This window comes from Mesoplodon densirostris, chromosome 8 (genome assembly GCF_025265405.1).
Source record: "Mesoplodon densirostris isolate mMesDen1 chromosome 8, mMesDen1 primary haplotype, whole genome shotgun sequence".
NCBI lineage: Eukaryota > Metazoa > Chordata > Mammalia > Artiodactyla > Ziphiidae > Mesoplodon > Mesoplodon densirostris.
In genome coordinates, this window is record NC_082668.1 from 69,218,929 (window position 1) to 69,243,293 (window position 24,365).

The 24,365-nt window shown below is 36.1% G+C and overlaps 1 protein-coding gene across 6 annotated transcripts in view; it reads left to right on the forward strand.

Moving 5' to 3' along the window:
- MBD5 (methyl-CpG binding domain protein 5) overlaps window positions 1-24,365 on the forward strand; it is a 187,339-nt gene that overhangs the window by 152,444 nt on the left and 10,530 nt on the right. For 4 of the 6 annotated variants that reach the window (XM_060106166.1, XM_060106167.1, XM_060106168.1 and 1 more), the window contains 4 exons: window positions 4,557-5,582; window positions 7,201-7,409; window positions 10,703-11,911; window positions 22,460-22,533. In XM_060106166.1, the coding sequence (XP_059962149.1) occupies window positions 4,557-5,582; window positions 7,201-7,409; window positions 10,703-11,911; window positions 22,460-22,533 (2,518 nt within the window). Of the gene's footprint in view, window positions 1-4,556; window positions 5,583-7,200; window positions 7,410-10,702; window positions 11,912-22,420; window positions 22,534-24,365 lie in introns of all 6 variants that reach the window. The other 2 variants (XM_060106170.1, XM_060106171.1) reach the window with 2 other exon arrangements.

The following is a 24,365-nucleotide window of genomic DNA, read 5'->3' on the forward strand; positions in this document are numbered from 1 at the left end:
TGTTTATATCTGGAAATCTACCCCACTGGAAAAAGCTACCACTGTTGTTGCCTAATTGTACTGGACTATCTCAGTGATTGGGTGTCTAGGCATGTGATCTCACACCAGTAAAATTTATTTGGATGGCTTTCCAGTCTTATTTCTTACTTCTTTAAAAGTAACAGAAACAATGAGAAAAAGAAGTTATGCCAGTTCATGGTGCTGCTGGCTGGTGTGAAATAATAATTTTTTCTAATTAAAGGACTTCTCCAACTTACTAACTTGTTCGAGGCTCCCAGCTGCCTTTTAGTTATTTAACTGCTAAATGTTTAGTGAATAGTTTGCTATTTTAAAAACTCTTTTAAAAAAAACTGTCTCCCTCATTAGATTAAGCTCAAAACATCTTAGCTGCCAAAAGAAAAATCAGCTTTAAGAAAACTTTTTCCCCACATGCTTCAACAGACCATAGGTTTTTATGCAGAACTATGAAGTAAGTTCACCAGAGAATGCCTGTTCAAGATTGAGTGCTTCAGAAATAAGCAATTTCCAGTTTCCCTCCTGCCATAAAAATTCACGATCCTCTTTCAATGACCCCAAGCATTAATGAGTTGACTTTAAGAATTCAGAGTACTTTGGGATGGATGTCTTCCTCCATAAGATTATTTTAACTCCCCAGCACACCTGGGAGTCTTCTAAAGTAACTTGACATCTTTCAGCCATCTCCTTTCCAGCATCCCTTATCTCCTGGCATTGGACCAATCATACCCTACAGAGTCAGTTTTCACTTTTCTCCACAAATGGGTGGTATTCTCTCCTCCACATACACACTTGCCACACACACACACAGCATCAAGTGATCTGATTCCTAGAAGTTGAATGCAAGTTTTACGATCTTAATAGATTGATTCAACCAACATTTTTTGAATGCCAACCACGTGTCAGAGACTCTTAGGTCTTGAAAATACAGAGGGAAATAAGACATGATCCTTGCCTTTAATGGTTTAGAAAGATGATTTTAAATTTCTTCACTGCTTGTCTAAGGCAGCAGGTTTAACCATGGGTGAGAGGGCTTGGGTGTGTAGGAAAGCAGCATACAATATTTTCAGTCATATTTCTTTATTCTGAGGATACATTACCCTCCATACACTTTATTATCTCCTTGCCTTTTAAAAAAATTACTTTGCTTCTGCTTAGAAGCCTTTTCTGTCTCCTTTTCCACTCTCAAATCCCAGATCAAATGTTACCACTTGCTTAGTTTTTCCTGACACCTTCAGTTTTACAATTGTCCCCTTGTTATATACCTGCTGTTGTTCCTGGCATATTGCCTTGTAGTTATACTAGATACATGAAAAGAGCTTTAAAATTTCCTGGTTTGTAATAAGCTCTCAAAAAATGTATATTTGAGAGAGACAGGGAGATCTGTGTGTTTATCACGTTGCCTAAACCCTGAGTTCCTTAAAGAAAGGGCAGGGTGTTGTGTTGTTGTTGTTTATTTGTTTGTATCACTATTTCTACCCTTTTGTTCAGTAGAGTGTACTTGATTGTTGAATTGGTGTGTTGAAAATTAGAGAAAATAAAAAATATGCCTGATCCGCATATTACCCTTAAGAAGCTTGTGGTATTCACCCCCTTCTTGTTTGTAATGCAAAAATATACCCAGAGTATCTATGTTTTCTTTATTGTCATTCCTCAAGCATATTTAGATGGAGAATTTTTAGAATAATGTCCCCAAATGACTACTTTCATGAATCCTCAATATGGATGTTTCTCTCTTACAAAATAAAGATAAAAGAATAATAACCTCTGCAGAAATCCTTCATCTACAAAGCCTTGTCATATACACACTAGTGTATTTTGAAAATATACTCTGACTGTGATTAAAGGAATGGGTGATCTGTACATTTAAATATGCCATTATTATTTAACAGATAGGGAAAAAAGCCATAGATAGTGATTACTAGTAAATAAGAGTTTTTATTAGCTTGTTTAAAAAGATGGATTCCAAACGCAAATAATCACATACCTATTTAACGGAAATAGCAGAAAGATTTAAGAAGCAATGAAATGTTTAAGGTGTTGATTGTTTTATTACAAATCTGAATTAATATTTAAAGAATTGTATACCATATGCCTACTTCGGCATTTTATCTCCTTTAAATGAAACGCTGAGAGCTTAAAAAAAAAAAAAAAAAAAGACCACAACACCTAGGAAAAGTTGCAAAGTCGTGCTATAGAGATATATATGTTGGATATGCTGATTTATACTTACTACTATTACCATGTCATCACAACTAACTGCAGCTACTAATGTCAATAATAATGATGACAATGATAACTCCTTTTATTTGTATACTTTTACACATTGCAAGCCTTTCACTTACCTATTTTTGAGTCTCACAACAATCATGCCAATGAGTTTCCTTAGGAAAAATTCAAAGGTAGGAAAGTTTCATATGCAGGAAGATGTCCATCCATGTGTTATATATAATGAAGAAAAAATCAAAATATAAATGCCAAACTTTATTGGATCAATAATATGATCAATCCATATGCTACATGGTTAAAAATATTAGTATGGAGTTTTTATGTCAGGAAAAATTATTGTGTTAGTCTGTTAGGAGGAAACAAGAATAATATATAGTTATATTTGTACTACTATTACAACTATGGAAACATTTCTGTGTATTTGAACAAGGCCTCAAAGGTAACGTGGTCAAATATAAAGTTTGTTATTATGGCATATAGCACAGCAGTAAAGTGTTTGAATTATTTTAGATTTTCAGTAACACTGGTATTGTTCATAATAACATATACATGTTTAATATTTTAATAAATTAAGTGTATGTGCTTATAATATTTGCCAAATGCATGTATTAAATAAAACAATGCATTTCTTTAGGGTAAGACATTTTTCCAAAAAATGATTGTAGTTTCCTTCAACAGAATGTGATTCTCACCCTCCCCACCCCACCCCTTGTGCATCTGGATCACCAGGGGTGATTTCAAAGAATACTACTGCCCAGGCTGTACCCCAAGAGATGAGTTTTCAGCTGGTCTTGGATAGGGTCCAGACATTGGTTTGTTTGTTTGTTTTTTTTTTTTTTTTTTTTTTTTTTTTTTTTTTTTTGCTGTACGCGGGCCTCTCACTGCTGTGGCCTCTCCCGTTGCGGAGCACAGGCTCCGGACACACAGGCTTCGCGGCCATGGCTCGCGGGCCCAGCCGCTCCGCGGCATGTGGGATCTTCCGGGATCGGGGCACGAACCCGTGTCCCCTGCATCGGCAGGCGGACTCTCAACCACTGCGCCACCAGGGAAGCCCTGTTTGTTTGTTTTTAAGTTCTCTAGGTAATTATTTTGTGTAGCTTGGATTGATAACAACTAAAACAATTATAATACACAACTGAAATTTTATTATTAAATTCCCTGAATTTAATATACATTACTTTAATATACATTAAAATATACACCTTTAGCATACATAAGACTTTCAAGGTTAAGAATGCTATTTGGGTGAAGACTGGTCTGATTTAAGGAATCATGAGTATAAAGTATCTTTATGCTATTAGAATGACAAAGATTTAAAAATAATGATAAAACACAGTGTTGGTGAGAAAAATGAGCACTGCCTACATTGTTTATAGAAATATAAATTGAATATATGTTGATCAGCTTCACTGGAGGCAGTCTGACAATGTGTATCCAGAGCTTTAAAAATATGTAAACGCTTTGTCCCTGGAATTCCACTTTTAAGAATTTTTACTTAGAAAATAATTGAGCATATTGGCAAAGATGAGTTAATAAGAATGTTTATCATAGTGTTGCTTGAAATAGTAAAAGATTGTAAACAATCGAAATATCCACAACAATGGATTGAATAAATTATGGTATATCCATACATGATACTAGTAAAATGGATCTATAGTTAACATGAAAAGATATTCACAATATATTGATAAATGAAAAAAAGTTGCAAAACAATATGATTCCATTTTTGTTAAAAAATATATGTAACATGTATATGTATGTCTGCATATGTGTATACATATAGGTGGGAAAAGCACAGAAAACTATACACTAAAATATTAATAGTTATCTACATAGGTACTTTTTATTTTCTGTTTTGTATTCTCATGCATATTCTATTTGGGGGTTTTTTCCCACTAAAAGAAAGTACTGGTATTATAAATATAGAACAAAAACTTTTTTTTAAATGTAAAAATATATTTTGAAAAATGAAGCATTGTTACTTTTATCTACCCAATTGAATGGACTACAACACAGCTTCCCCCATTTCCACCTTGTCTGGTTGTGAAAAACAAAATATTTGATAGTTAGAAACAGGTATTGCTTAAAGTACTAAGCTTCTTCAATATATTCATGTTCAAAGTAGGTCAAGAAGTATGAAGTCAAACTAGTTTCATTAACATGTCAAATCATCTCTAACTACAGTTTATCTGGTTAGAATCTACAGAGAGGACATGTAACATATTAATTGAAATGTATCTTGATGTATTTTTATAGAGTTGTCTTCCTTAACATCCATAATTAATAAGTGGGTTTTTTTCCCTTTATTTTAGGCGGTTCAGGACCATCATCCTCCATAGCCATAGCTGGCACCAACCACCCTGCCATCACAAAGACAACATCTGTCCTTCAAGACGGCGTCATAGTCACCACCGCAGCTGGAAACCCACTGCAGAGTCAGCTGCCCATTGGGAGTGATTTTCCTTTTGTTGGCCAGGAGCACGCACTTCATTTTCCATCCAACAGCACTTCAAACAACCATCTTCCACACCCCTTGAACCCCAGCCTCCTCAGTTCTCTACCTATCTCTTTGCCAGTGAATCAACAGCATCTCCTAAACCAGAATCTATTAAATATCCTCCAGCCTTCAGCAGGAGAAGGCAAGTCTGAGATCAACCTCCACCCTTTAGGTTTTCTCAACCCGAATGTAAACGCTGCTTTAGCTTTTCTCTCCAGTGACATGGATGGGCAGGTATTGCAGCCTGTTCACTTTCAACTCTTAGCAGCCCTGCTTCAGAACCAAGCCCACGCAGCTGCCATGCTTCCCCTGCCATCTTTCAATCTGACCATCTCAGATCTTTTGCAACAGCAAAATACCCCTTTACCCTCATTAACACAGATGACAGCCCCACCAGACCATTTGCCAAGCAATCAGTCAGAGAACAGCCGAGCTGAGACCCTTTTAACCAGCCCCCTGGGGAACCCTTTACCAAGCTTTGCAGGCAGTGACACTACTTTTAACCCCCTGTTCCTCCCAGCTGTCACTGGGGCCTCAGGATTAATGGCCTTGAATCCCCAGCTGTTGGGAGGTGTCCTGAACTCGGCATCGGCCAACACCGCTAATCATCCAGAGGTTTCCATAGCAACTTCTTCCCAGGCAACCACTACCACAACCACTACATCATCAGCAGTGGCAGCACTGACTGTCTCAACACTTGGTGGGACAGCAGTGGTGTCAATGGCAGAAACATTGCTGAATATATCTAATAATGCTGGGAATACACCTGGTCCAGCTAAACTGAACAGTAACTCTGTGGTGCCACAGCTACTTAACCCTCTACTGGGGACAGGTCTGCTTGGTAAGTTAAATTTTTTCACAAATTTTTACAAAAGAAACGTTTTTCTAATTCATTTTCTCCTTTTTAAAAAAACTCCATTTTGTCACACTATTTTTAAAAATGTTTTTGTGATGTCACAGCTTGCTTAAGGAACTAAATATAATAACACCCACACACAACCATAGTTATACAAACATGAAAATGACTTCTTCCTTTTCCCCTATTCTAGCAATACTAAATATCATTTTAATCTGCTTTCTCTTCTAATTTTGATGCCACCTAAACCTAACCTACCCATCATTCTCTTAAGCCAAGTAGTCTTATTTTTCAAATAATTAAAGCACAGGTGCACCTTAAAAATAACATTTATTTGAATTTTAGTTGGTGTGGCATCACAGGGTTAGTATGAGCAGCTGCACTGTGGATGAAAATGGATTGAGGAAGTGTTTTTCCATGTGATCCCTAAATAAACAAAACTAAATGCTTATCCAGCAAAATAAGAAACAAGGCATAATAGCATTCAAAGTTAAAGTTTGCCCAAGTTCAAGGAAACAGAAGGCCCCAATAGCTACTGCTAGGTTTTCTCAAACAGTATTATTCTTTAGAACTTTGTGGCTTAAAAACAAAATGCTTTATGTAGATTATCTTATCTCAAAAAATTTAGAAAATAATTTCAAGTATATTCAACTGTTTGATGTGAGTAATTGTAATATAAAGTACAGAGATAATGTCCATAAAGTCTGGAAACATAGGCAAATATGCATGATATTGTCAAGGGTATCTTCAGTATCTTAAAAAATATATGTTTCCAGATTTCATGGACACCTTTACAAAAAAGTTTAATTAGTTCTATTTGGCAGTCAAATCAATGTAGTTAAGTAACCTACAAAGCATTACAGATTTACAGATTTCAAGCTATAGGGCAATTTCTATGATGTTATCCTCAAAATAATTTCAGTGTAAATTCAAAACAAGTTAATTTTGAATTTTGAATATAAATGTAGTTATTAACTAATCCTATCTGATTATATAATATTTATTTTTAATGACTGTGACAATGAATCCTTTTGTATTATTAGCTTTCTTTACAATTTTAGTTTTAGGTAACCAAAATACAAAATACATATTTTGTATAAAAAAATACATATTAAAACAAAATACATATTTCTAGACCAAATCTGATTTTATTTGATGGTATTTATTGATGACTGTGGCTTGAGAACTAAATTTTGTAAACAGGCCTGATCAGACCCACTTGTTTTAACTATCTTGTCAAATACTTATGCTTGCTAAAGCAGTTAGGACTAATTTTAACTTTTAATTGTAGTTGCTCTAACAAAAATGGTTTCAAGGAATTCTGTAACACTGAAGATCAATATATAAGGATTGGCTAGTGGATAGACCAAAGACTTAACTCGTCTCTCCATGATACAAAATCAAAACACTAATTATGAAAGATTAAATTAAATAATAAAACTACTCTTTCCTAACCACTTAGTAAGACTTTGAGGAGAAAAAGAAAAAAGAATTACAATGTAAGTCTAGTTTTTAGTTTTTGTTTTAGGAATCCTCAACAAAGATAGGCATAGGACCTCCAAAGAATCACACTGACTTATATTTTATGTTTTTCAAACTATAGGTGACATGTCCTCAATAAACAGTACTTTGAATAACCATCAACTGACTCATCTACAGTCGCTGTTAAACAACAATCAGATGTTTCCTCCAAATCAGCAACAGCAGCAGCTTCTTCAGGGGTACCAGAATCTCCAGGCTTTTCAAGGACAGTCCACAATTCCTTGCCCAGCTAACAATAACCCCATGGCTTGTCTGTTTCAGAACTTTCAGGTACTCTCCTTCCCTGGGTTACTTTAGTAGAAAACAATATTTACTACTTGTTTTACTTAATTGGGGGGGAAGAGACGAAAGAACGTAGTTATGTACCTTTTCACCTTTACTTACTATTATTTCTCAATAATGAATATTGTTAAACATTCCAGTTTTTTGTGTGAAGCATTTTATTTTGTCTGAAGCATACCACTGGTCCTTTTGGAGCTGTTTGTTAGTGAAAACTGATCATGTTACCCTGTTAAACCCTTTTGTGGTTTCCCATTGCTCCCATGATTAATATCCACATCCTTAACATGCTTACCCTGCCTCACTCTCCAGCCCCAGCTCTCACCATTCTCTCCCTGGCTTCAGCCACATGGTCTTCTTTTAGTTCTACAAACTGAATAAATTCGTGGTAGATTAAGGAGCTGGATGGAAAGAGTAACGCTAAATAAATACATGAAAAAAATATAGAAGATTTTAAAATAATCTTGGTGTAGAGAAGGCTCTTTCAGCAAGACACAAAACCAGGAAGTCAAAAAGAAAAGAGGTAACAGAATTGAATACATAAAACTTTAAAATCTGTTTGACCAAAGGTATTCTAAACAAAGTTCAAGACAGGTGGCAACCTGGCAGAAAATACTTGCATAATAATAGCAAATAATTGCCATTCATAATATTTTTAAAGCCCATACAAATTAGTAAGAAAAAAGATAATTGATTAGAAAAATGAGCAATAGAAATGAACAGACAATTCAGAGAAAATTAAATAATAATTAGTAATAAACATGAAAAGAATAATCAGAGTTATATAAATTACAACAGTACTATGTTCATCAGATTGATGATATCCCTTGCTGACAGAGGCGTGGGAAAATGTATTCTTTCAGATATATTGTTGGTCTGATTGTATGCTGATATAGTCCTTTTGGAGGGTAATTTGATAGTTCAGCAGTTAAAATATATATATATATATATATATATATATATATTTACATATACATATATACACACACCTCCTTTGACCCAGAAGTTCAACTTTTATGTATCTATTTTAGAGAAATCTTCAAATGTGAACAAAAGGGCACAGTCTAGAATGTTCATCACAACTTGATTTGTGGCGTCAAAAATTAGAAACCACTTAAGCAACCATCAGGAGGGAAATAGTAAAATATGTTATGCTATATCCATCTATCTAGTAGTTTACAAGATTAGGTAGATTTATATAATCTGATATACAAGATCCACAAGATTACAGAGCTCCAATACTGTAGTATTATAGAACAATACTAAAATACAATACCATTTATGTCAAAGAAAGAAATAAGGCAGGAAGAAAGGAAGGAATGGAAGAAAGAAGGGAGACTAGATATACACCTACACACCTTAAGGTATTAAAAACAAGTCTGCAGGGATGCACTAGAACATTGATTACTTCTGAGAAAGAAATGGCATCAGAGTGGCATGCAAAAATACAGATTTGGGTGGGGAAGTGATTAAAGCTTTTCTCTTTTTTGACAATGAGAAAATGTTCATATATGTCTTATATAATAAAAGAATTTAGAAGGAAAGAGGACGTGCTCAACCATATCACTGAGTAAATAGGTAGATAAAGCCTGAAGGGACTCCATTAGATTAGATTTAGCAGTAAGAGCATCACCAGTGACTTGGTGGAATGCAGTTTTGGTGGAGTTGTGGGAGCAGGAACCAGACTGCAATGAATGTAAGGATGAGAAAAGAAAGAGTATGGATTACTCTTTCAAAAACTTAACTATGAAGAACATATGAGAAACAAGGTAGTGCCCCAAGGTGGGCGTAGGTTGAATGCAAACTTTTAAAATATGGAAGCCATGCACATAGGTGAATGCTAAAGGAAAGAGACAAAAAAAAAGTGGAAGAGATTGAACATAAAGAAGAGAAGGGGTAACAGATAAGGCAAGATCCCTGAGGAGAGGCTTGGGATCCAGAGCATGAATGGAGGACAACTCTCAGAGAGTAGAAGGGGCTCCTCTTACACTGGGAAGCAGGACAGGATCAGGGACACATATATTGCAGAGAAGTGTGTGCTGCCAGAAGGCAGGGAATAGCAGAGTATAAGAATTATGAGAATTCTTAACCTGTGAACTTCATTATCTCTAAGTAAGGTCATTTACTAAGAATACTGTGGGATATGGTATAGCAGCTGGCTTGAGGAAGTAGATAAATATCTGAATAGTTGTGAGAGGGAGTGATACCTAACCAGAGAATCATAGGATTGATGGGAACGTAAGCCCCCAGCTGTGGTTGGAAGCCATAAGTTCCTGTGGATAGATACTCAGCATCCTCACTGTACATATAGATATATAAGGTAGGGAGTTAAATTAATCCGAGATTGGGATTTTATCTGATAGGTGTAGACAAGGGGAGAATGGCATGAGAGTAGTTATGTGCTGATAGATCCCAGGTTCTGGTTTAGTAGGAAAGGATATAAAGACAGGAAGGGAGTGATCATTGTGGGGGAAAAATCCTAAGTATCAAGGGTCTATAGCAGCAATTCTTAGCTGAGGTTGGTGAAATTAGAATAACCTGTGGACTTTTTCAAATTGTACTCATCATTCCTGTCCTGAGTATTGATATTCTTCCCTGGTGGGCATTCCCTCCCTTCACCTCTTCCCAATTAAGCATCACCTCTGTAGCAAGCCATTGTCACTGTTGGCAGCATGGGGGTGTCCCTCAGGCAGAGGCCTGGTAAGGTTCAAGAGTAGGCATTACTACCCTATTTAAAGACTTCAAAAATTTGGTGTCATATCAGAAATAGTTTATTGTTAAGAAAAGGGTATATGTATTTTGTTTTGTTTTATCTTATATTGTATTTCACTTACATCAGTAGAAATATCAGTGAGTTAGAAATCATTTTTAAATCTGCTTTCCTTTTTAATTTGAGCAGTGCTGGTGAAAGACTTGTTTCTCTCTTTGAATTCCAAGTTGCAAAACCTGTAATGACACTAAAAACATGGAGTCATCACCTGGAAACATTTTGTATCCAACCACCTCAACTTTAATTTTCCTAGAGAGTGTTTAGTAATGATGATTTTTTAAAAAAATCTGTTACATGTTTTAATCAAAGAAACAGTACCCAAATATAATCAAGACATAAGCCTTTCTATACAGAGTGACTTTTAATTTCATTTTTGAGTCTTGTTCTTTCTTTATATTGCCTTCCTTGTTATATTTGTTTGTCTTCTGGTAAATCTTAAAATTATGGTCTTTCTCTTTAAGGACTTGAATATTTTTTTCTCTCTCTCTCACCGCTTCCTGTCTATTTCTTTAAGGTGAGAATGCAGGAAGATGCAGCTCTCCTAAACAAAAGAATAAGCACTCAGCCGGGGCTCACAGCACTTCCCGAAAATCCAAACACTACACTTCCACCTTTCCAAGATACATCTTGTGAGTTGCAATCGCGGATTGACCCATCTCTTGGTCAACAGGTGAAGGATGGCCTCATTGTGGGTGGCCAAGGTGATGCTTCCATAGATACTATTTACAAAGCAGTTGTTGATGCAGCCAGCAAAGGAATGCAGGTTGTCATCACCACTGCAGTCAACAGTACAGCTCAGATCAGCCCCATTCCAGCTCTGAGTGCCATGAGTGCCTTCACTGCTTCAATTGGTGACCCATTAAGTCTCCCCAGTGCTGTCAGTGCGGTCATTCATGGACGAAACATGGGCAGTGTTGATCATGATGGTAGGCTGAGAAGTATAAGAGGGTCTCGGCTGCCCAGCAATCTGGACCATGGGAAAAACTCAAACAAAGGAGATGGGTTTGAATATTTCAAGTCGGCAAGTTGCCACACATCTAAAAAACAGTGGGATGGGGAGCAAAGCCCTGGAGGGGAGCGAAACAGGTGGAAGTGTGAGGAATTTTTAGATCATCCAGGCCATATCCACAATAGTCCTTGTCACGAAAGACTCAACAATGTCTCTACACTGCCATTTCTGCCTGGGGAACAGCACCCAATACTGTTACCATCAAGAAACTGTCAAGGGGATAAAATTCTGGAGGAAAATTTCAGGTATAATAACTACAAAAGAACTATGATGAGTTTTAAGGAGAGACTAGAGAACACTGTGGAAAGATGTACACACATCAATGGGAACAGACCTCGACAGAGTCGGGGCTTTGGAGAGCTGCTGAGCACCACAAAGCAAGACCTGGTCCTAGAGGAGCAATCTCCGAGCTCCTCAAATAGTTTGGAAAGTTCTCTGGTCAAAGACTACATCCATTACAATGGAGACTTTAATGCCAAAAGCATTAACGGGTGTGTACCTAGCCCTTCAGACGCTAAAAGCATTAGTAGTGAAGATGACCTAAGGAATCCAGACTCCCCCTCTTCAAATGAATTGATACATTATAGGCCAAGGACGTTCAACGTTGGCGACTTGGTCTGGGGCCAAATCAAAGGACTGACTTCCTGGCCTGGAAAATTAGTAAGAGAAGACGACGTTCACAGTTCTTGTCAACAAAGCCCCGAGGAAGGGAAGGTATACCAATCTTTATCCATTGTCAAATACTAACCTTTGTTCAGATATCAATTATTATTTTTTGTTATCATCACTTTGGATTCTTCATGACTCATTGAGGTCTCACAAACTTCTGGAGCATAAGATGAAGAGGGGATTGTTGTAGTCACCAAAATGTCGTATCATCAAGGGGTGAGTTGTGAAGCATTCGTAGATCCCACTAGGGCTCAGGGTGGCTCTAAGCCAGGAACCAGATTTTCAGAATTCTGTTAACTTTGCCTTCCTTCCTTGCATGTACCTAATTCTTCATTCATACACAGAGAATGAAGGCAAATGGCAATGATGGGAGAAAAAAAAATATGGTGGTTGCTGGAAACCAGCAGTGTGGCAGAGGTAGGGGTCCTCCCAGGAAACCAGCAGTGTGGCAGAGGTAGGGGTCCTCCCAGGCAGCAGGAAGTGCCAGGGGACTGCATCTCTCCCGTATGCTGATATGTGACACATAGAGCTGGCAAGAGGGTAAAATTGGGGTGGAGTTGCAGCCATTTCGGGAAGCAGCAGGTAATATCTGAGTTCAGAATGGAGTCTCCTTTCAGGAAACGTTCTGGGTCTTTATAACATATGGAAATGTTTAACCCCATAGTCTGGTTCTACTTAACACAATCTGATCACATAAATTAAATGAAAACTTCTCCATGAAACTACCATTCAATTTAGAGGAAATTAGTAGGAGTCTTCTGAGCTTCTTTTTCCCCCTCACAATTGGTAGAATTGACTCACTAGGCAAGAAATATGCAGAATGTTTAAAGTAGATAGAAAAATTTATATCCGAGCAGGAGGAGATAATAATGTACATTCCCCACATATGATGAAGAAACATGTAATTTTTCATCTCCTTAGGAAATAAAAATTCCTCTTACAGGTATATATTATTCTCTTAAAGAGTATATTGTATAAAGCTCTTTCAACTCTGCTCAAACCTCCACTGGCATTTAGGTTTCATGGCAAAGGAAACCAAAAGCATTCTTGCCAGCACAATAAAAAGATTGTCTTTCTCCAAATGACCAGGAGGTCCTTTAACCCGTCGCTTATAATGCCTAATATATACTTGTCAAGATACACTCTGGACATAATGTTTCTACCTTTGATAAGAAAATGAATTCCATACTTCTATTCACAAAACATTTTATTCTCTCATCTCTCTGAGACCAGACAATCATTCTTTAGGTTGATAAACCTAAATATTTTTGACAGTTTATTCAAAATATAATTAGAAACAGCAAAACTGGGCTTTTATGATATAAACGGAACTGCTACACATACATGATGTAGACATTAAACTGTTTTATAATCTCTGTGCAAATGAAACCAAGTCTTTTTTGCGTGCCATTTTACCAAAAAAAGCTTAACTAAGGAAAAGATTATGGCCTCCCTTTCCTGGAAACATTCTTCCTGTCCTAAATGCCTTGTCTAAATATCTTTTTATGTCCTCAGGAGAATAAAGGCATGTACTTTCAACACATTTCACATTAAACAGTGGTCCTAATCTTCTGCTTAGTCTGTGTTAGCAAATTCCTGAGATTTGAGTTCCTCACTGATGTTTGAGGAGATGCACTTTAAAAAAAAAATCATTATCTAAGAGTCCAAGAAACATTTATTTTACTTTATTTAAATAATCAACTGATTTTCAGTCACTATAAAAGTGTTTCAAAAATCCAGATTCTTCTTCTTTATTATAGACAATAGGTGGATTCCTAATAGAGAGCATAAAATTGTTTCTGTAAATTCAAATATCCCCCTTCCCATTGGCTGACATTGTAATTTTGCATTCTCAAAACTTTGATATCAAAATCTTGATATCATGATACACTAAAAATACTTCCGGTAAATCAGAAAAAGTAATTGAAAGCAAACATTTAGCGGTGAAAAACTGAAAATTTATAATAAAATATTAATGATAACACATGAAATATTTATCTGTCATTAAAAAGCAAGGTATAAGAGCCTTAAAAGCTCTAGGGCACTTAACATTTTAAAAAACCTCTGGTCTTTTCAGGACCTACCTCACTTTTGCACATAAAAAAACAAAGTGCCATTTCACAAACCCTTTTTTCCCCCTATAGTTCACCAAACAAAGGAAGGGCTTCCTCATACCTTATTTAATGATGCCCAGCTAGCCATACCCTGTTCTCAGTTGATAATACCAAGAAAGGTGAAATTTCAAACACAGATCTCTCTGACTCCAAGCCACATGTCCTCTGCCTGATGTCTTGGTGATCCTGGTCCACCTAGAAAAGTTTAAACTATGGTTAATATCTGTGTAAGACAAAGCATGATCTATTTGAAAAGATCTCCTGTAAAACATGTTTTACAGTAAAATTGGTTTAAAATTGTGAACCAATTATGATGTAAATTTTATTTACATAGAACTCCTTAGTCCTCACAATTTTGGATAAAGTCTTTCACGTTTATAACTAGACTTCTGCTTTTAGAAAGGTAAGCAGTGTATTAGGTTTCCTTCCATATACTGCCTGACATTTTAATGAAGTCAAGAGAGGAAGACAGAGACTGACTTCATAAACCATTTGTTTATTATAGTAAAATCTTATTAATTCCGTCTTGCTGATGTGGAATGTGGGACTATTTCCCCCAGTATGTGTCTCTGTAGTATCTCAGAAGAAAAGGTTCGCTAAACAGTTTTCTTACACGTGATTATTTAAAACCTTCTTAGCCTCTCAGATTTTCATACTAGTATTTCTGTGTCCACCCAAGTATGTAACTTAATCCAAGATCCTGTCAGACCCCACCAGATAAAATCTGTGTTAACTCAAGTTTTAGAATAGATTTATTATCTTACCTCCTCCCATCCCTCACATCTCACAAACTTATCATTTGTTTTCTGTTACAATCTTTGTTCTCAGCAAGTCACTTCAAATCTTTTTTGGAAGCAGGCAACGTAGAAAAAATAATAATAATTAATGAACACGATTGCAGGTTACTAGTTCAGAGCAAGCCAGGCACCTCTCATGTTTTCAAGTTGCATGAGTGGTCTCTGGACTGAGAGGTCAGGGCTGTGATTGGAGCAGGCACTGAGATCTCCAAGTTGTCCATAACCTGATACTTTAGCCAACTGTTTGTCATGATAGTAAATGACTTGGTCAGCTTATGATTTTAGAAAGACATTTTTAATCTTCCGTGGGGTGTTAAATGTAGCAGAATTACTAATAATGCATTAGAAATGTCCTGCAATTTCTGAGATTCCTTTCTAAGAGGTATGATTTCCAAATATCAAATACTGTGTGAACACAATCCTCGGAGAACTAGAGAGAAAGCCAGGTGTGGCAAAAAGAGGCCTGGGCTTCGGGCATTCTTGTGTGAGCTTAAACGCACCTCTGCCAGTTACCTAAATGGTCCTGAATAGGTATATTAATCTCCAGAGCTGAAATCTCCTCACTGCTCAAGTGGGAATATTAATTCCTACTCAGAATGATGTTTAAGAATTAAATGCATTACCATAAATAGATGGTACACAAAAGAGGCTCAGTAAAAGTTAGCCTCCTCCTCTCTGTGGTCTATATTAAACAACCTTATGTATATGTGCTGTCGAAGCAAGCACTGTATTAAACAACCTTAGGAATTTGGATTCCACCATTATAGAACTGTGGTCATTTGACCTTCATTATTGTTTACCTATGCATTATCTGTGTAAAAAGGGCTTACTAACCAGGTTGGGGGTGAAAGGATAATAATAACATATTTAATGAATGAAATAGTTTATAACTATTTTTTATGAACCTCAGGACGTTGCATACAAATTGGCATATCTGATTATAAATTACTATTAGCTGTTCATTTTAAGCAGGAGTTCTGCTTGGAAGCATTTTAAAGCACTTAGTTTGTTGAGTGAACTTGAAAGTCCCCCTCTCCTCAATGTTTCTAAACACTATAAACTCAGACTTTCTGCCTCTACCTTCCTACCCCCCAAAACACTCAACAATATTAATTAGTAGAGATTTTTAACAGTCTGTGAAAAGTTGCACTGAATCACCCCTATATAATACTGTCCCAATATTGAAGCTATGTGACAGCACCGAAGGATGTCATGTGCCTTATATGATACCATTCAGGAAGTGGTATCTCCTTACTAATTCATTTTTTCCTTTGACTATCAGTTTGTAACGAAGTACATTCTAGAAGATATTTATACTTTTTCTAAAGAAGTGGTACAAGCTTCTATCTGAGCCATGAACCCTTTATAGTTTCAGATTTAGTGGCCAAGAATAAGACCTCAGTGCTTAGTCATGGCTGGAGAAATGTACTGCCAGATCTTGGCACAGTATTAAGGAATTCTTGGAAAGGAAAATGGCTTCCACTGGCGTTATACCTATACACTATGATGTACAAACATTTTACGCCTGTGCAACTATGGGGGGTAATGGTTATCTTTATGTATTTATTTCAATAACTATTTTAAAACAGGAAAAAATGCTCTTTTTTTCTAAGATATATTTTGTAATTATCATCCGCCATCTTTGATCTTACATTAACTAGCCTAAAAGGATTGACTATCAAGTAATAATCAAAAAATAAAATTCCTATTTTTTTCTGAGTAGATTATTTTTACTCTTTTTGCACACTGTCCCATTGGTCTTCATATTTAATTGTTACATTCGATGTGTGTTCTGACTCAAGCCAAATTTAGGAAAGAATTTATTTCTATATGGGCACCAAAATGTTTCCTTTCAGTGAAATGTTTGTTGTTGTTGGACAGGTAGAGACATCTCCTGATTACCCAGAAAAGTTCTACATGTTGGTTCAACATCACCTGGTTAAATGAAGACGTTTTTAAAAGCAGTGGGTAGGGTGCTCATTCTCTAGACTCACAATTTGACTTTTTTCCACATGGTTATATTTGACAGGTAGAGATTAAAGTAGCTCTCTGAATGGTTGTTCAAAACAGAAAGAACTCATCATAATTAAAACTCATGCCAAATTTTTTTTGAGACAATCACTTTCTGTATGTCAGTTCAGTATCACATGCACTCACGTTTTGATGGTATGGAGCAAAACCAGAGATAGCTTACAGTGGCATTCTGGGGATGTGTAACTTAAGAAATTGAGCCTGGGAACTAAATTTGGGAGGTATGCCCTCCTGTGAGGTTTAAACACTGTTACTTTGAAGAACATTCTTTCTGGGCTTGATTATCAGTGTTAACTATTTATATTCTTTGGTACTATCATTCTCTGTTGAAAGTGTTCTTTGTGTATTCCCTTTGCCTTATATATTTTCTTAACCACTTCTGGAAATGAATTATTTTCTCTATACCCAATCAATATCCACAATATTTGGGCTGCATTTTGGCTGGTGGGGTGGCTGGGGCAATCAATGCTCTGTAGCAACAGAATCTTTTTGAAAAAGGAGCAAAATAGTTTTTGAAAAGGAATAAGCAAGATAAAATCCAGGCATACAAAGTCAGTGCCTGATCAAAATTTGAAAGGTAATAAAAATGAAAAACTAGGTAACACCAAAAATATGAATATTAGGGAAAAGACTAAACTGAGTACAAAGCTTAGGTAAACTTTAGTAAATTGTGGAATACCATGAACTTTTTTTTTTTTCTGAGAAAGATTAAAGAGGAAAAGGAGGACTGTCTCCATTCATAGATAACTGAGACCAAGCACAGAGTTCTTGAGCTTGTTAATACAGGTGTCATATGGTTAGTAGCAAATGAAATCTCAGGTATGAGGCAAATACATGCTTCTGTTATATGGACTTTTAAACAGTGTATCCTTAGAAGTACAAGTTTATTCAAAACATTTAATTCTATATGTCATATGGCTCTATATGAAATGTATTGTCATACTTAGAATAGATTTACTCTGGTCCTATAGTATAGTGCTCTAGTACTTAAAAACGTTGCTATCTGAACTGAAGAGGAAAGGAAGCCAAGAAAAAGCCTCAGATAGTGCCACTGACTAAAACTGTAATAATGTGGATTTGCTTAATCCCTTTGAAAAAAATTGTGGTTCACTTTATGGATTTTTCCTTAAGTACTATTGTTGGAAAATTAGATTCATCCTTTCTGTCACAGGTGAGTCAACTTTTTACCCCCAAATTCTTTGTTTATCATTAATTCCCATACTTGCAAAACTGTTGAAATATTGCACTTAAGTTAGCAAGACATTTTTAGCTTGAAGATTAAAATAGTTACTATGAAAATAGTTATTATTTAATAAATATTTGAAAACAACAAACCTAATAAATGCCTCCTATTTGCTTATTGCTTCAGAACTGCATTTCCCAGACTTCAGCTCAAGTCACATGTTACCTGTACTATTAGTTAGAATTTTTCTTTAAATTCAGTTACTCATTTATTTATTTATTCAACAAATATTTTTGGCGCGTATTATGTAGGCACTATTCAAGCCACTTTAAAAATAACTCCTAGTCTTATTCTAAGACACATGTGAAATCATAGGTATAATGTTTTCATATTTTTCTAATATAAATTTATATGGATATATAACTATTAAAAATGATTAAAGGTCTGTCCATGTTCCACCTAAAACAATTTCACATGCCACCGGTGGCACTTTGGGAAAGACTGTTTTGGTGTTTATAAAGCACCTTCCTATTTATAATCTTTTTAGATCCTCTCCATAAAGATGCACACAATTATGCATAATAATTAATGCAAAATAATTATAATGCAAAATAATGCTCAGGGAAGTGGCATTCCTAAGGGCACAAGTCACAAGCAGTTAAACCAGGCCCCAACCGTGGTCTCCTAACTCTAAGCTTAGTACTCTTTGCATGATACCATTCCCCCAACAACAGGAGCTGATGACACTGTAGAAATGGGATGGGAAGTGAAGAATGAAAAGGGGTGACTGAGGTCAGCTGTTTTATCTCTATTAATGAAATCTGTGACGTGGCTCTGCTCTATCCTTTGACCTTTGTGTGACAGCTTTGCCTCAGCACTAAGTACCAGCAAAGTAATCACCAAGAGATTTAATCCTGTTATCAGGGATTAAAACCTGCGGGGGATTTTGACATCTTCTCTAGTTAACTGGCTCTATTCAAAAGTGATCTAGGATCTTTGGTCCAGGTTCTTCTAATACATACTATACCTCGCTTTCAGAGGGTCACTTTGGCTCTCTGAAACGTTTGTGTCTCCTTTTGTCATAGACTGACTTCTGAGATACATTACATGCTACTGTGCTGACCCCAGATCAAACTTAGTTAAATTACCAAATGTTTAATACGTGCCTTTTGAACAGAATAAGCAACCAGAGCTTCAGACTTGTTCAGAAAACTCAAACTTCCACCATATAATAATGTCTGGCTCTATGGGTATGTTTCTAACCCTATGGAACAGACTACAGGACTATTTATGTCAAAGAATTCTTATATCTAAAGAATCTGAATGAATGAAAGAAGGGATTTAGGATTCAACATATGTGTATATTGATACATGAGGTAATATATGTACTATAAATACATATAAGTTCTGGATATCTTTTTTCTAATTCTACAGTGACATATGTGCAGAGTTATACCATGGTAGCCATTACTGTTAGCATCATCACTGTTAGAATGAGAATATGTTGGCAGATTATTGGTAAAGATACATGATAAAGTTCTCCCCCAATTTCTCACCAAGATAGGAATCAACTTTTGGAGCTTCTGCCTTTTGCATATACAAGAATATAAGATTATGAAATTACAGATTAAAATAGTGTCTTAAATTACTTGCTCCTTCAGTGTAAGTTTTATTTTAAAATATGTATGTGTTTAATCTTTTTAATGTTATATTTATGTATTTGATTCCCAGTACTTTCTTCATTTACAAGTTAGCTAAGTAATTTATGAGGGAGTACTCATTAAATCATTAAATATGATTTCTATTTGACCAGACATGGAATTTATTTTGTTGTTCCCTGATACGTTTGGTGGGGGGGAGTTATCTTTAAAGACTTTCTTGAATATTGTGTAAGTAGATGAATATTTCCCCAGAAAAAACACACCCACTTCTTGTATTATATTTCATAATACAGAAGAGCACTAAAATTGTGAAACCAAATAAACTAAACATTTACTTGTGGATATGTATGATCTTGTCATCTCAGAAATACAGAGTGATGTGTGTCTTATATTTAGTTTCAGAAAGCACCATCATTGCTTTCTCTTTCAAGGTCATTGAATCCTTTATAAATAATGTAATTTATTATGAGCTACCATAGAACCTGAGAGGCATATTTAAATGAAGAAATCATGGTAGAGAATTAGTTCAAAAAAATCACCAGAAGATTATCCAAGCATAAAAAAATTTTTGAAGATAAGTTTGAGCAAGTATCATCTAAGTATCTATAAAACTATAATTGGATTTAAAATAATTTGACCTAATTTTTTGAGTATATGTGTATATACATATATACCTACATGTGTATATATGTGTGTGTATATATTTATATATATACCTATATATATTATGTATATTTCAATGTATATTAGAGTTGGTGTGGTGGAGAGAGTTTGCTTTGGAGTCAGATCTGAGTTTCAGTGCTGGCCATGTTGCTTAAACTCACTTAGTCCCATCTGTAATATGACAAAACAATACTAGTGTGCAGTATTACCACATTAAATAATAAAACAGTACTTTCTACATAATAAATGCACAAGAAATGCTTTTAGTGCCCTTTATTTCTTAATTAAAAACAAAAATAGGTGATTTTTTTAAAGTAGTTCAACCTAACTTAGTTTTTAAAATTAAGACCAATTGGGTAAGTTTTCACTGTGATGTGTTGCTTTGTTTCACTGTGAATCTGCTTTCTGTTGCCTGCATCAATCCCTGCTGAGACCTCTCACTACACCAGTTTGTGTCTAATAGAAGTTTATGTTACAGAAGAGCTTTCTGCTTGCTGCCAAGAAAATAATTTAAATATAAGCAGAATTAGTATAAATTACATAAATGTAATGTGTGAAATATCTTTCATACTTTCTTTGTGTGAGTGAATGCAAGATAGAACCTCATTTCTAATGTGAAATGTGAAAAGGTATCCAGGCACCTTTTTTTAAAAAACAACACATGGATATATTCATCTTACTTAAGCTTTTCCAGTCATCCCAATAAGACATTTCATCACTCCTGTAGAATTGTTAGTGGAACAAAGTTCTCTCTTGTTCTGGCACAATAGATTAGGTATCCCCAATGAACGTGTGTATATAAGACATTTGGATCCTTTGGGACAAAATACAGAAGTCATGAAAAGGAAAATGTTTCCATTATTTGACTGTTTTTCTCATTGAATAATTAGAAATGCTTGTTTTCAGACTTGATAATGGAGACCCTTTGTTAATCATTACTGTGTACTAGATTTGAAGGGGTCAAAGAAAAATTATTTATGAATGGTGTTCATGAGTCAGGAAGATTTAAAGACAAAAGTTAATCATTTCCTTGCTTATTAGTGTAAATTTTCTCACCCACTAGGCGTTTTGGCAACCTCTGAATTTTTATACAAAAGTAGTGTAGGGGTGAGGGAGAAACTGGGTTAAGGGATGGTGGGGGACTTACTTTGAAGCTATATTTACACAGCAAGCAGTACTGTTTCTACTTAGATTGTGTTTAAGATCAATAAAAGTAGCAGTGTTTTTCTAAATGTGTTTTTATTCACATACAACATTTCCTATTTATTAATTGCTTTTCTTAGGAGAAGTGGCTTCAAGAACCATGATAGAGTTTATGAGGGGCAGGTGGCAAAGGCTGCACCTCCCCTTCCCCACTAATCCCCCAGCCACCATTTAGTGGCACGCTGCGATGAGATAGCAGACGTCACATAACCTAGGCTGGCGGGGGAAAGCAGGACAGGGGAGAGGACACGCCCATCAGGTGTAGCAACACCCTCTTCCCACATCATTAAGGAGTACGTGCAGCTTAGTGCCCCACTCATTCTCTGGCCTCTGCAGAGCCTAACGCATACTGAGTAACACTAGCTGCTCTCTGCTTAGCTAAGTGTTCAGCGTGACTTGTTGCATTTTAATTCTCACAGCGATTCTAGCAGGAAGGTAGGTATTATTGTCCTCATTTTAAAGAGGAGGAAACTGAGGCTCAGGAAATTTAAGTGTTTTATTCATGCTAGAAAGTGAGGAGGTTGGATTCAGACTTCCATCTGCTGGCTCCAAAGTCCACCCCCTTCACTAACCACCGCTCTTGTTCATCCCTAATAGAATACAGCTTTGCCGAGCATCAGGCAGTGCAGAAAGCAAACCAGGATCTCTTGTTTATATGATTTTGTGAAATGAAGGTTATTTAAATTCCAAGTTTTGCCCTTAAAACATTATTTTGAAAATGTTGACACTTTTGAAATCCAGTCTTTCATTTCCCCTGATGTTGCAGCCTGGGAGCCGCAGAATCAACCTCTGCTGGAGTGAGGACAGAGCATTTGACAGGGCAGTGAGAGTTAAGCCTCCCTTCCCCCAGTGCAGCACCTGCTTGTACAGCAGGAAAATAAACACACTGTTAACAATTGCAGGTCTGGGTAATGTGGTTTGGTCTTCATGCCTTCACTCAGGTGGAGCCCGAGAAGTTGAAGACACTAACAGAAGGTTTAGAAGCTTACAGCCGAGCCCGGAAAAGGAACAGAAAGTAAGCACTATTTTCTTTCTGTTTTGTTTTTCAAGGATATAATTTACTGGTTTTCCTTCAAAGGGACAATGAAATCTCACTGATTTTGTCCATCTTGGTTCTTGCCTAAGTACTGCTTAATAGTTATCATCCAAGAGGACCATTATAGATAAATTAGCTACACAGAAAATATTTTCTTAAAAATTTATACTGTGTGGGGTTTCCCACTTCATCAGCTCTTTCCTTACTCCTTCCGTCTCCATCCCTCCCATTTAATGGGAAAGAAAATATGATTAATATTCTCAACATGTAGCAATTGGTCTCTGAAAGTGTAGCAAAAGTATATCCCTTTGTAATTCAAATACTTTGGGAGGGGGAATACCCCCCCACCCCTAGTTGTATACATGTGAATAACTTTGGCAGATTAACTGTTAGTCAAAATGATGGTAAATAATTATTTTTTCTTGGGACAGGGGCAATAGGCTTTCTTTGGAATTATAATAATAAGTTGAACTTTGGGACATTACTATTATTCAATTTTTTCTAGATCTTTGTAGTCTGAGTAAATGTAGTATGGACAAGTAGATAATGTTTGAAATACAATTTGTAATGCAATGTAGTTTTATATATCATAACTATTATTTCATTTTAAGGTAGAGAACTATAAATGTGCTTCTGTATATGTACATGGAAAGTTATTTTAAATATATATATAATCAATACACCTGTTCAGTTACTATAATTTTCATATTATCCAACATCTAAGAATTATGAAAACATAATGATTAGTAGTGTATCTTGTATAAAAGACTTATATAATGATAATAATATCTATTAAAGGGCACTCATTCTCTTAGTGGTGTCTTCAGTAATTCTTGCCAGAGCTAAAATTTTAGAACTCACCAAATCTTGGGGAGACTCTCTCCACCTCACTAGAATGTCTCAAAAAGATGCCAGCTGCAAGGAGTAAACTCCTGTGCTCCTATGTTCAGGACTCCTTTGGAAGGTAGCAAGTTGGCACTGGTTGTGGTGAGGACCAAGTGAATTGCCAGATTCACTAAAGATAAGGCAAACAGTGAGGCAAGTCCCCTCCCCTCTATTCTGACTGCAGTGACCCAATGCAGAGCTTAGTAGTAGAATAAAGCCTATAAAATTCATACAAGGTCTGGATGAAAGGAGGGAAATTGCAAACTACCTACGTCACAAATTTTCAGTGGGCCATTTGCTTTAGAATATTCAATAGTACTTGTTTGTTTTTAATTTTTTATAAATTTATTTATTTATTTATTTATTTATGGCTGTGTTGGGTCTTTGTTGCTGTGCGCGGGCTTTCTCTAGTTGCGGTGAGCGGGGGCTACTCTTCGTTGCGGTGCGCAGGCTTCTCATTGTCGTGGCTTCTCTTGTTGCAGAGCATGGGCTCTAGTCACACAGGCTTCAGTAGTTGTGGCATGTGGGCTCTGTAGTTGTGGCTTGCGGGCTCTAGAGCTCAGGCTCAGTAGTTATGGCGCACGGGCTTAGTTGTTCCGCGGCATGTGGGATCTTCCCGGGCCAGGGCTTGAACCCGTGTCCCTTGCATTGGCAGGCAGATTCTTAACCACTGCACCACCAAGGAAGCCCGATAGTACTTGTTTATTGGATGTAAAATATCCCTGAAATCTTTTCTTCAGTGAGGTATGCCAGTTAGCTGGATTATGTGCAATATATCCAAAACTGTTGATAACACAGAAATAAAATAACTCCTCCAAATATTTAGATATACTGCCTTGAAATGAGCTGTATTTTCCCAATAAATTTGCTATGAAGCAATTTCTGAAAGGTAATGAGTAACAAACAGCAGTTTAAGCATTTTTCCT